Source organism: Mytilus edulis, chromosome 9, assembly GCF_963676685.1.
Source record: "Mytilus edulis chromosome 9, xbMytEdul2.2, whole genome shotgun sequence".
Classification (NCBI taxonomy): domain Eukaryota; kingdom Metazoa; phylum Mollusca; class Bivalvia; order Mytilida; family Mytilidae; genus Mytilus; species Mytilus edulis.
Genome location: NC_092352.1, coordinates 9,680,921 through 9,694,875, shown reverse-complemented (window position 1 = coordinate 9,694,875; position 13,955 = coordinate 9,680,921). Strand labels below are relative to the sequence as shown.

The 13,955-nt window shown below is 31.9% G+C and overlaps 1 protein-coding gene across 1 annotated transcript; it reads right to left on the bottom strand.

The window, feature by feature from the left end:
• Positions 1-2,584: 2,584 nt before the first annotated feature.
• LOC139489487 (L-threonine ammonia-lyase-like) lies at positions 2,585-11,648 on the bottom strand. The gene is made up of 4 exons (XM_071275928.1): positions 11,554-11,648; positions 7,852-7,972; positions 6,847-7,195; positions 2,585-3,257 (listed from the first exon to the last, which is right to left on the bottom strand). The coding sequence occupies exons 2-4, from the start codon at positions 7,960-7,962 to the stop codon at positions 2,758-2,760; spliced, it is 960 nt and encodes a 319-aa protein (XP_071132029.1). The 5' UTR covers positions 7,963-7,972; positions 11,554-11,648; the 3' UTR covers positions 2,585-2,757.
• Between the last annotated feature and the right edge of the window lie 2,307 nt (positions 11,649-13,955).

Sequence of the window (13,955 nt, the reverse complement as noted above, 5' to 3'; positions counted from 1 at the left end):
GATGAAATAGTCAGTATAATTAAAATCACTCATGCTTCAGAAGAATGAATTACAGTGAGACAGAGTTGATTTTGCTGATGAGTGAACTACGGGGAAACAGAGTTTATCAATGTTTATAATATTCTGATTTATGGAGCTATGTACCAATCATCAAGCAACTAAAGAGCGAACTCATCTCCAAAACTAGTATTCAGTCTGAAAAATCACCAGTATAAAATTAAAATTAATTTATGAATGAATCATCTTGTTTATAGACTAGTCTTATAGGAATTAACTCCTGCTATTTTGTTCCCAAGGGTATCACCAGCCAAGTAGCCAGCAATTTGTGTTGACATGAAATATCACTGATATATTTTTTCTGTTAATTTCCTGGGTTTTTATGCGACTGCAAAAAATTTTGCGGTGGTATATTGGTATCACGTTGTCGTCGTCGTCCGAAGAAGAAGGGTTTCCGGATAATTACTTTAGTATAAGTAAATAGAAATCAATAAAATTTTAACACAATGTTTATAACCACAAAAGAAAGTTCGGGATTGATTTTTGGGGTTATGGTCCCTAAGGTTAAAGAATTAGGTGCCCAAAGGGCCCACAACAAGCATTTATCTAGTGTCAGGACAATAAGTTGTGTATAAGTATATCAATTGTTCTGAAATTGTACCACAATGAGTAGAAGGTTGGGATATATTATAAGGGTTATGGGGCAAACAGTCTAGGAACAAAGGGCCAAAACAAGCATTTTTATAGTTTCAAGACAATAAATTGGAGTTATCTTTCTTTGTTTTTTTTTAATTTTGAATAATTAGAAACATTTTCTACACCAGCCATAAATAGCTTTTGTTGTATTTGTTACATTATTCCAAAAATTTTTGATTCAACTTTATTATAGACTTGGCCTAGTAAGTACTTCTACTGTTGGAATATCCCTTTTTGTCCGTATCACTATGTCTGTCTGCCCTATAAGATATCTGTTATATTTGGTTGAAGAATTACACAACAGAGGTTTCTGAAATTCGGCATCCGGATTTATGTGTTATCTAACTGTAGTTAATGATGCGTTTTATGATTCATCAGCCTTTGACAACAACTTTATATTTACTGAACATGTTTTGTCTCTCGTCAAGAAAGTCAAAAGAAGTATGCCATTTCTGGCAGAGGCGTCGACACTACATCATGGTTTGATTAGGTCAGTTTATAGGGATGCACTGGTTGTTTCTATCATGAGTTTATTTACAACCACTGGATCGATGTCATTGCTATTGGAGTTTTTATTCCCCGAGGATATCACCAGCCCAGTAGTCGACACTTCTATGCTGACAAGAATTACCATTGATATGGTCATATTTATAAACTAACTGTTAACAAAACTTTTGAAGTTTTGAAATAGTAAGGTTTTTCTACCTCGGGAATATATTACCTGAGCTGTATTTGGCATTTAGGAATTTTGGTCCTCAATGCTCTCCTACTTCGTACTTGATTTGTTTTTTGTTTTTGGATTCGAGCGATGACTCTTTGTAGACGAAACGTGCGTCTGGCGTAACAACAAAATTTATTCTGTTATCTATGAGGAGTATATTTACAATCACCGGGTCGATGCCACTGCTAGTTGAGTTTTAATTCCCGGAGGATATCACCAGCCAAGTAGTCAACACTTCTGTGCTGACATGAATTATCATTTATATTGTCATATTTATAAATTGACTTCACAAAACATTTGAATTATTGAAATACCAAAACTTTTCTACCTAAGGAATAGATTACTCGAGCTGTATTTGGCAACACTTTTTGGAATGATGGTCCTCAATGATCTTTCACTTCGTACTTTATTTTACCTTTTATTTTTATGGGATTCGAGCGTCACTGATGAGTCTTTTGTAGACGAAAAAAGCGTCTGTCGAAAACACAAAATGTAATCCTGGTATCTATGATGAGTTTATTTACAACCACTGGGTCGATGCCACTGCTTGTGGGGTTTTTAATTCCCCGAGGGTATCACCAGTCCAGTAGTCAGCACTTCTGTTAACTATCATTGATATGGTCATATTTATGAATTAACTGTTTACGAAACCTTTTAATTTTTGAAATACTAAAGTTTTTCTACCTTAGGAATAGATTACCTGAGCTGTATTTGGCAAACTTTTAGGAATGTTGTTCCTCAATGCTCTTCAACTTCGTACATTATTTAGCTTTTAATTATTATTTTTTCGAGCGTCACTGATGAGTCTTTTGTAGACGGAACGCGCGTGTGGCGTAAAAACAAAATTGAATCCTGGTATCTATGATGAGTTTATTTACCACCACTAGGTCGATGCCACTGCTAGTGGAGTTTTAATTTCCCTAGAGTAATACCAGCCCTGTAGTCCTCAGTTTTGTGCTGACATGAATTATCATATTTATAAATTAACTGTTTACAAAACTTTTGAATTTTGAAATGCTAAGGCTTTTTCTACCTTAGGAATAGATTATCGATCTGTATTTGCCAAAATTTCTAGGAATTTGGGTCCTCAATGATCTTCTACTTCGTACTTTATTTGGCCTTTTTATTTTATTTTTTGGGATTCGAGCACATCATCAATAGTAATGCTTCCTCAGTCATGGTCGATATACTTTAAATGTTAAGTCTATGTTGATTATATGGAACAGAGAACTTTGTCTGTTTTAAACTCCTAACTTATTGTTCTGAACCAATATTGTTTTAACACAATTACTGATTATTGATATTTTCCGTGTGGCATCCATATTTACTACAGCTGTATGGTATCAGGCTGGAACTTGGCCCTGTAGACACTGTATATATTTGTCTGTATCTATATTTCCACCTGATATTATACATGCTGTTTTTCCCTTTCCCACAACACCTTTCATAGCTGCAGCTACGGTAGCAGCGCCTGCTCCCTCTGCCCTTATATGGTTCATCTCACTCAAAAGCTTAACTGCATCAGCCACTTCCTGTAGGCTAACAACAATCGAATCTGTCACAAGGCTTTTTACCAGAGACAACATTTCAGGAAGAACGGATTTTACTCCAATACCATCTACAAAACTAGTCCGAAAAGAAAATGTGACTTTTTCCTCGGCTTGTAATGCTGCTTTCAACGGACAGGCTGTCTCCACCTCACATGCATATACTTTGATGTTTGGATTGTGTGCTTTAGCAGCTATAGCTATGCCACAAATCAGACCTCCTCCTCCATAGGGAACTATAATGTTACTAATATCAGGTATACAATCCACTATCTCTAAACCTATTGTGCCAACACCTGAAATATATAAAATTTGCATTAGTATCTAACTAGCAGAAGCGAAGGTTGAAACATATATATATATATATATATAATATTATAATTATGCTAACTTAAGCATACTTCTAAACAGACTATTCTTAATTTTTGTCTTTAAAGAGACATTAACTGACGAATCATAACCACCGAGTTGAGTCAAAAACCTCAATTTGATTTATAACTTGCTTCCAGACTGACCCGAATTACAAAAGAAATCAATAGACAATGAACCAAACTTAATGAAGCATCAGCATTCGTGTTGGGTTTTTTTTATCGGACTAGTCGTCACCTTATCATAATCAACCAAGATTACATCCAACGACTACAAATAGTCATGTGACATATGTTATAATAAATAAACATTAAAAGAAAAACAAGTACAAAAGTGTCATAGATTAAAATATATATGTGAATCTTCATTTACCTGCAAGGTCAAGTAGTCATCTAAATAAAACATGTTGATCAAATGCGCAACTTATCACCTACTAAGTATCAAATAAAAAGTTGCATTCGAACCAAACTGATACAGAATTTTTGTCTTGCAGACCATCAAAACATCAGTAATTTTTATAGTTAATTTTAACATAATTAATCCGAACTGAGATCTAATAGCAAATTATTATTCTAATCAGCCGCTTTAATCAATGGTTGTAGCAAACAGAATGTATTTTAATTTTTGCTTTTAATCAAGGCTTTTGTACGTTTACATGTTACTCTTTATTTGTGAAAATGAAATGTCTGGCAAAAAACTTGTATATCTGGTCTATCTAAACCAATCACATGTCGTCCAATAATAGTTTCATGCAAAAGAGTTTTTTTCTATTCATGATTCGTAATTTATTCAATTTTCAAGTTCTTTTAAAAAAGAAACAAAAATATAAACGCCAAAAAAACCAAAAAAAAACCAGTTTCATTTCAACGAGAATTATTATATGATACATATAGCATATCATTTTGAAAAACAGTGCAACTGATTAAATACATCTCTGAATTTAGTTATTATATAGTTATCAAAAGTACCAGGATTATAATTTAGTACGCCAGACGCGCGTTTCGTCTACACAAGACTCATCAGTGACGCTCATATCAACATAGTTGTAAAGCCAAACAAGTACAAAGAACCAAATTGTCAATATTAAGCTATAAGTTAAGGCGACAGTGGGTTATCGATTTTCAAATTCCGTAAATCGATCCGGGTGTGATAAATTAAGAAAACAAAACTGATGGCATCGTATGAACTCCAAAAGGATTGAGAGCGTATGCGTCAGCAGGGTAAAAAGTAAAATCACAAAAATACTGAACCCCGAGGAAAATTCAAAACAGAAAGTCCCTAACCAAATGGCAAAATCAAATGCTCAAACACATCAAACGTAAGAGTCTTTTGTTATGCATGCATTAAAACTTTTAACCCCGCTGCAAATGTTTGCACCTGTCACAAGTCCGGAATCAGATGTACAGTAGTTGACATTTGTTTATGTAATTTATACGTGTTTCTCGTTTCTCGTTTTTTTTATAGATTACACCGTTGGTTTTCCCGTTTGAATGGTTTTACACTAGTAATGTTGGGGCCCTTTATAACTTGTTGTTCGGTGTGAGCCAAGGCTCCATGTTGAAGGCCGTACATTGATCTATAATGGTTTACCTTTATTAATTGTTATTTGGATGGAGAGTTGTCTCACTGGCACTTACACCACATCTTCCTATATCTATTGACCAGCATATGAATTCACACTCATTCAAAATATCACAATCGTAAATGTGTTATAATCGGTTAAAGTACTGTCAGACGATTACACTGGTACTCAAAGTCTAAGACAAGGAAACAATGTCGCAATTGAGTTGAAACACCGAGACATAGCATTGGTTAAACAAATCGCGATGACGGCTATCAAACTTGATTTCAGTCTTTTTTATAACACTGTTGGAACAGTTTTTGTGTGAGGAGCACATCCTTTATCATGAAGTCGGCATTGTTTGAACATGCATGCACGAACGAAATAGGCAAATATGTTAACGTCAACAATAATGATCTGTCATTGATTCAATTATAAATCTTTCTTTCTATGTGTCAACATCAGGGAGAAGATAAAGATACTAGACAGGCCTTTTTTCCAGCAAATTGAATGAAGTCATCTTTTGTGATTTTTGCTATTGAAATTAGCGAAATTGTTCATAAACTCATATTTCTAATGACCAAACATAAGGAATCTTTAAACTTACGTTTCTAATTTTTGTAAAAACAGTTCTGTTAAGCGAGACAATGTCCTAGATCTATCAATATAATGGAATAGGATGCAAATGTCATACAAGTGAAATGTTTGGCTAGCTTTAAAACCAGGTTTAATCCAACATTTTCTACATAAGCAAATGCCTGTACCAAGTCAGGAATAAGACAGTTGTTATCCATTCGTTTGATATGTTTGAACTTTTAATTTTGCCATTTTTGTCCGTTTTGAATATTTTAATCCAGTCTTGAAAGACGGCATAGAGATTATATAAAGAAATAGCTGTGATTGGCTGTTATATCATTTGCACAGTTTTCCGCAGCTGGAAGCATATTAATTTAATGAAGTTGCATACAAGTGCACTTATGTCTTTAAAAGAATGATATTATAGACTGTATTTTTTAAGTTTTGAAAACAAATGTAATGTTTACACAATTTACAGTCTTTTTCATTTGTTTGACAGTTTAGAATTTTCTACTATCTACACTTCACTTTCGCATAATCTTTTTAAGCAAAAGTTTTCCCATATGATTAAATAGGCTTTTGAAAAATCTAATTACAACTTTTTTTCTGCAACTTATTTAAATCTTTGTTTTGTGATGAAGAAGTTTTGCTACATATACTTACTAAATATGTGATAAGACGAATACAGCTGTAAATGTTCTTCTTGACAACATTATGTATGTTAGGTTATAGAGCATGTACTATTATTAACAGTAACAATGGAACAAGGAATGTTTTCTCGGTGATTTCCTTGTTACAAATACTAAAACCATGACCAAATTCTTTTACAGAAACATGTACAAAATATTGGTTTGGGAAACTGATTAGCCTACGTGAAGACACACACTGGTGTTTTTTGGTGGGATTGTTTTAGAGCATGTACATTTCTGTTTAAGACAGGCAGTTATTTTGGTTTATAAGCAAGTAGCTTCTTCCTCGTCAAACATGAAAGCTAAGTTATAACATCACGTTATTTATATAGTTAATGTGTTGATGAAATATTTACCAGTGTTATGTGCAACTAGTTATCAAAGGTACCAGGCTTATAATTTATTACGCCAGACGCGCGTTTCGTCTACATAAGGATCATCAGTGAAGCTCAGATCAAAATAGCTTTAAATCAAAACAAATACAAAGTTGAAGAGCACTGAGGACCAAAAATTTTAAAAAAAGTGCCAAATACGGCTAAGGTTATCTATGCTTGGAATGAGAATGTCCTTAGTTTTTGAAAAATTCAAGGAGTCCAGCATAAGGCAAAGCTACAGAAAACTAATATTGCATTAATGTAAGAAGCGCTACCTATAACCGAAGATAGAAAAATCAAAGACAAAGCTTAATACCTGCAACAACATCTGGATCACAGACAGCATGAATAAATGTTCCTTGCATTCCATCATAGCTATGTGTCTCGATTGCCTCCCACCATTCATCGAGCTCCACTTTCGTTATACTTCCTTTTAGTTTTTCAATTGCTGATAATTGGTTCATTGGACTGTGACTTGGAACTAGAACATTACAACGCATGTCCATATTATCTGCAATCCAAGCCAAACATTTAGCAAAATTACCAGTACTAGCAGTGCAAACCCCATGTTCTAAAGTTTCTAATGTAATTTTTCTCATGGCATTTAATGCACCTCGTAGTTTAAATGAACCACATGGTTGTAAATTTTCCAACTTTAAAAAGATCTGAAAAATAAATAAATGATACTATTGATAGGAAAGGATATTATTGCGTATTAATTTATGTTTAGAATCCGTTCGTACACATGGGAAAGAAATAAAGCGAAAGAGCAAAAGTAAACTGCTTGGTGTTTTCGACTCAGAGTCAAAAGGAAATATACATTAAGTGAAAGCCAACAGCCAAATGTTTATACGACTCCTACAATCTATTTGAGTGGCATTCTTTGTATATCGTTTTGCCATTGCAAAAACTAGTAGTACCGATATGTTATTGTATTAACTGGATACACCCGTGGTAGTATGACTGAGGCTGGTATTGCAGAAGACTTTATCTTAACGGTATTTGGCATAGCCTTTCGGATTTTGAGTACTAATGGTTCTTCGATGTCTTACTTTATTTAGCTTTTGTTTTCTTAACTTTTCTTATTCTACCTGGCTATACAAACTGACGTGGTCTGATCATTTTCTTCTTCAGAGGACCTTATGAGGGCATTAAAAGTTAGGCACAATATACCAATTTAAACTCCTAGGTCGACACCACAAGACAAAAAAAATGTAAAACAAAAAGACAAAACGACAAACAACAGTATTCAAAACCCGACATTGGATGAAAGAAGAACCCTACCAAAAACCGGGGGTGATCTCAAATGTAGAAAACTTACATCTTTATGGTCCCATAGTTGGACTAAAGGCGTTGGTTGTAGCTTCCCTTTCATGTACTCACTAGCCTCCTGTATGTCAGACAACTGGACAGGTCCAACATCATGACTCATAGTGAAAGAACTGAAACAATAAAGGAAATAAAGATATGAAATGTATTTGAGAACCAACAGATTAAGCTTTTATATGAATTAAAGTAAACAAGGAAGTAAGGAATAATTTATCAAAACAAAACATCACCAATCACAAAAACAAAAATTCAAAGAGCAACGTTAATACTTCAAGAGCGAAGAGTTATGTATATACACGATCTTAAACTCAACCGCTCCAAGTATTAAAAAAAAGTAGAAAAGAAATCGAACAGAAACTATTTACCATAAATACTGACCTATCCAAAGTAAAGCTAAAAGATATTATAAAAGTGCATTTTGGTTAAATCAGATCAAGAATCATGGTACCATTGAAACCGAATTTTGGTTCTCTCCGAACTATCAAGTTCTCCTTAATTCGTGTAGGTGTTTTAAAAATTTATTTCTAATCAACAACAACACAACAAGACACTCAAGAATGTTTTTAATAACCAACGCATATTTTTCTAAATCTAGAAAGATGAATGAATGGTACAAACATATTTAAAGCTGCATATACTAAGGTATGTAGTAAAGAGAAAAGAGAAAAATACTACACATACCGTTGACAGTTCGGCTTTTTTTATTCTTATACATATGCATACCGAATATCATTGCATTAAAATAAGTGGTTCCTTTCAAACTCTGACATGTAAGTTTTGCAAAACATTTAAAGTCAATAGATCAAGACTGAAGGGGGCAGAGCCAACAAATATCCATTAGAATAATATGTGCTACTTGCTAATATAAATGCATACCGATCCGATGATCTTTTACCATTATTGAAACATTATTCGTGCCTCTTAAATTGATCGAATCACAAACTTTAATCTCCCTTAAAATGAATCGTTCCATTGATAATGCATCAAGATATCACTGGTGGTTCCCCATAAACGGACCTATTCACAAACAAAATGATGTAAAGTGCATTTAAGCAAAAGACAATTACCAGGACTGATCGAGGTGACAGGACCAAATAATGTTCATTGATATTGGACGTGTCAATGCAAATGCACCCGAATAACAAATATCATTGACTAATCACTAGTTGTTCCCCATAATCTGACCTTATACACAAACTATTACATTATTGATGTCGCCGACGCCGATTTCGCTGCCAGGAGCAGCACACATACGTCTCCCTTTTTGAATCCGTCGAGTCGAGACAAAAATACATAATTCGAGGTAGCAGCTGTCGTTACAGCTAGCAGGAGCAACTGCTTTTCAGTCGGATATCGTTTTTTAAAATGATAACCTGTGAAATAAATTATGCATTTTGATTTTTTTGGGAAATCAAAATAATGCAATGGCATTAACGGATGTCAAGTTGGTTCAATATTCAACATTTAACATTCAACTTTCCTTTTTTTTCTTGTATCCTTTTTTAACATTCTTATTCGATTTCAACATTCAACATTCGATTTCAATATTCAACATTCAATTTTTTTTTCTTGCATCCATTTTCAACATTCAACATTCGATTTCAATTCAACATTCGATTTCAATATTCAACATTCGATTTCAATATTCAACATTCAACATTCAACATTCAACATTCAAGATTAATTTTTTTTTTCTTGTATCCATTTTCAACATTCAACATTCGGTTTCAACATTCAACATTCGATTTCAATATTCAACATTAAACATTCGATTTCAATATTCAACATTAAACATTCAATTTTATTTTCTTGTATTCATTTTCAACATTCTTATTATAGATTTCAACATTCAACATTCTATTTCAATATTCAACAGTCAACATTCATTTTTTTTTCTTGCATCCATTTTCAACATTCAACATTCGATTTCAATATTCAACATTCAACATTCAATTTTTTTTCTTGTATCCATTTTCAAAATTCAACATTCGATTTCAATATTCAACATTCGATTTCAGTATTCAACATTCAATTTCAATATTCAACATTCGATTTCAATATTCAACATTCGATTTCAATATTCAACATTCGATTTCAAATTTCAACATTCAATCGTCTTTTCGTGTATCCATTTTCAACATTCAACATTCGATTTCAATATTCAACATTCAACATTCAACATTCAATTTCTTTTCTTTTTTTGTATCTATTTTCAACATTTTACATTCGATTTCAACATTCAACATTCGTTTTCAACATTCAACATTTGTTTTCAACATTCAACATTCGTTTTCAACATTTAATATTCGTTTTCAAAATTAAATATTCGTTTTCAACATTCGTTTTCAACATTCGATTTTCAACTTTCAACATTCGTTTTCAACATTCAACATTAGTTTTCAACATTCAAGATTCGTTTTCAACATTAGTTTTCAACATTCGTTTTCAACATTCGTTTTCAACATTCGATTTTCAACTTTCAGCATTCGTTTTTAACATTTAACATTCGTTTTCAACTTTAAACATTTGTTTTCAACATTCAACATTCAACATTCAACATTTGTTTTCAATATTCGTTTTCAACATTCGTTTTCAACATTCGTTTTCAACATTCGTTTTCAACATTCGTTTTCAACGTTCGTTTTCAAAATTCGATTTTCAACTTTCAGCATTCGTTTTTAACTTTAAATATTTGTTTTCAACACTCAACATTCGTTTTCAACAGTCAACATTCGTTTTCAAAATTCAACATTCGATTTTTAACTTTCAACATTCGTTTTCAACATTGAACATTCGTTTTCAAAATTCAACATTCGTTTTCAACATTCAACATTCGTTTTCAACAGTCAACATTCGTTTTCAAAATTCAACATTCAATTTTCAACTTTCAACATTCGTTTTCAACATTGAATATTCGTTTTCAAAATTCAACATTCGTTTTCAAATTTCAAGATTAGTTTTCAACATTCAACATTCGTTTTCAACATTCGATTTTCAACTTTCAACATTCGTTTTCAACATTCAACTTCGTTTTTGACACTCAACATTCGTTTTCAACATTCAACATTCGTTTTCAACATTCAACATTCGTTTTCAACATTCAACATTCGTTTTCAACATTCACCATTTCTTTTCAACATTCAACATTCGTTTTCAACATTTAACATTCGTATTCAACATTCAACATTCGTTTTCAACATTCAACATTCGTTTTCCACATTCAACATTCGTGTTGAAAACGAATGTTGAATGTTGAAATAGATGCAAAAAAAAAAAAAAAAGATTGAATGTTGAATGTTGAAATAGATGCAAAAAAAAAAAAAAAAGATTGAATGTTGAATGTTGAATATTGAAATCGAATGTTGATATCGAATGTTGAATGTTGAAAATGAATACAAGAAAAAAAGTGAATGTTGAATGTTGAATATTGAATGTTGAATGTTGAATATTGAAATCGAATGTTGAAATCGAATGTTGAATGTTGAAAATGAATACAAGAAAAAAAAGTGAATGTTGAATGTTGAATATTGAATGTTGAATGTTGAATATTGAATGTTGAATATTGAATGTTGAATATTGAACCAACTTGACATTATCAAACGCCAATTTCATAAAATTCTTTTGCATAATAAGACCTAGAAGTATTCAATTATATTAAGAATGAGCCATACGTATGTCATATTAATAGACTTACCTATTGGGTCCAGATCCACAATGTCCTAAACTAAACTAAAATAATATTCATGGTTTCTATATATACATATATATATATGTATATAGACATTATCGTGGAAACCCAAATGAACCCCTCACATAAACTTGATATATCAGTAATGTTCTAGGAAGATTTTATATCTAGTATACGCACTTTGTCAATCTTGTTCATAAGAAATATTGCGTGTGCATCTATCTTTTTGTCCATTTCTTGTTATTGATGTGCATGCACACTATATTAAAATCAATTCCAGGTGACTGTAAATCTTAAAATAATTCCTGAAAATGACAACCTGTGTGTTTTTTTACATATAACTATGCATGCAATCTGTCTAATTTGCATGTAAATGCAATATGTTTTACAACGAAAAGGCTAAAAAGGTGTGACATCTTGACGGATTATTTTTTTTATTATTACGCATATATACTAATCTTTACGTGATTAAAATGAATGAACGGGGTCAGCCATGTAAATAGACAACCGAGGGAAAAGGTGTCTTGTCGGTCATATTTGCTCTTATCTTTTATAATTTTTCAGAACATGTGTAAAATTGTTGTAAAAGGGCAAGGCAAATTGAGGTTTAGAGCTGGTTTGCCTACATTTGATTATACCAATTGTCTATTAGTAAACATAACACAAAAGACAAAATGTTTAATTAGCACGCAATTGCATAGTCTGTTCAAACTTCATAGATATATAGTTTATCTATGTTTCCTAAATATTCAGGTATATTTTTTGTAGTTCAATTTTTTTTATGTGTATAGATAAATAATAAAGAAATCAGATGTTCTGTTTCTCAATAGTTTTATACCAAACCAATTCAATTGATTCTTTTAACATGTGACAAAACTATTGTATTCAGAAAGATGACAGTCTTTTAATAATTCAGCAGTTTCTTAAAAAAGCACTAGCTACGAGATATATATAAAAGATAATTATGATTTGCTTGGTTTAATCTATAATGAAAGTGAGATAGTGAAATAATTATTCGTTGCAAGTAGCCAGTATGGTTTAATTTTGTAAAAAATCAGCGAAGAAACATCGCTGATGAATTTTTCACTTACAAGTAAATAATTCGACCTCATTTGAATCCGTATTCATGTGATATCCAATATAACCCTTAGTTAGATATGGATTATGGATGAGTTATGCATGTTGAGTTATTAAAAGGAAAAAAATGTCAACATTGATGGAAAACTAAGGACAATCATTTGATTGACTGATTCGACATTCTTATACAGGTTAAAAGGGCGTTTAACATATGTTTAAAATCTATAATATGAAATTTAACAGGTCTAGAAAAATCTAATGTCACGAACTCGCTCTCTATTTATGTTTATATGGCTTATATGACTGTCGGTAGTCTTCGGAGGTCGACTCGATAGTTAATTAGATGGCATCTACACTAAAATGCACTCGAAACGATGATACATATTATGCCTTGTAAATTGTTAATCTTAGACTTTTTATGATTCAGTATTACGTTTCAAATATTAAAATTTGTGTTAAATCGGTGAACATGAATTCTACAGCTTATGCCTCTTACAAACTTTTTTTATGTTAATACATCAATATATGATACAGTTTATTTTTATTCCAAATATATTTTATATGATTTATAAATCAAATCTATACATGAATTTCATAGGGAAATAAATAAAGCACTATGTTAAAAATAAGTTATATTGGACATTATATGTATAATGATGAAAAATACAACATTTTATATATATTTCAAAAGAAGCAAACATAAGATTTGCAAAGGTCTTTAGTAACTCGATGCTTCAGTATATGTTAGGGTTTGCAAGTTGTCAGTGTCTTCTTAATTTTATGTGTCTTTCATCCGGGTGGCTCTAAAAGCCTTTGTCCCTAAATTTGGCATGCGATATCAGACATAGCAATAAAGCTTGAATTGCGTATTTGTAAAAATTGAAAAAAATAGTTTTCTCATATGTGAAAACTGAAAGTTTGGAACTATCGAGGCAGTGGGAAAACTGGAGATAAAAGGCAAGCTTTAATTCAGATGGTTTTTTTTTTTGGCTACGAATTAATACAAAAAAAATCTGGTATAGTTATCAAAAGTACCAGGCTTATAATTTGATACGCCAGACGCGTTCGTCTACATAAGACTCGTCAGTTATAAAGAAAAGAAAAACAAGTATAAAATTGAAGAGCATTGAGTACCCAAAATTTCAAAATGGTGTGCCAAATACGTAGTTTATACATCCATAATCTAAAACCCTTTACATAAGCACGTATTTAGAGTATTCCTAATACACTAAAGCATGATATTCAACTATATTTTGAACAATTTCCAGCTAGTCTTCATCTCGAATATTGCACATATAAAAAATATATACTAGTAATATCATCTCGGTGTA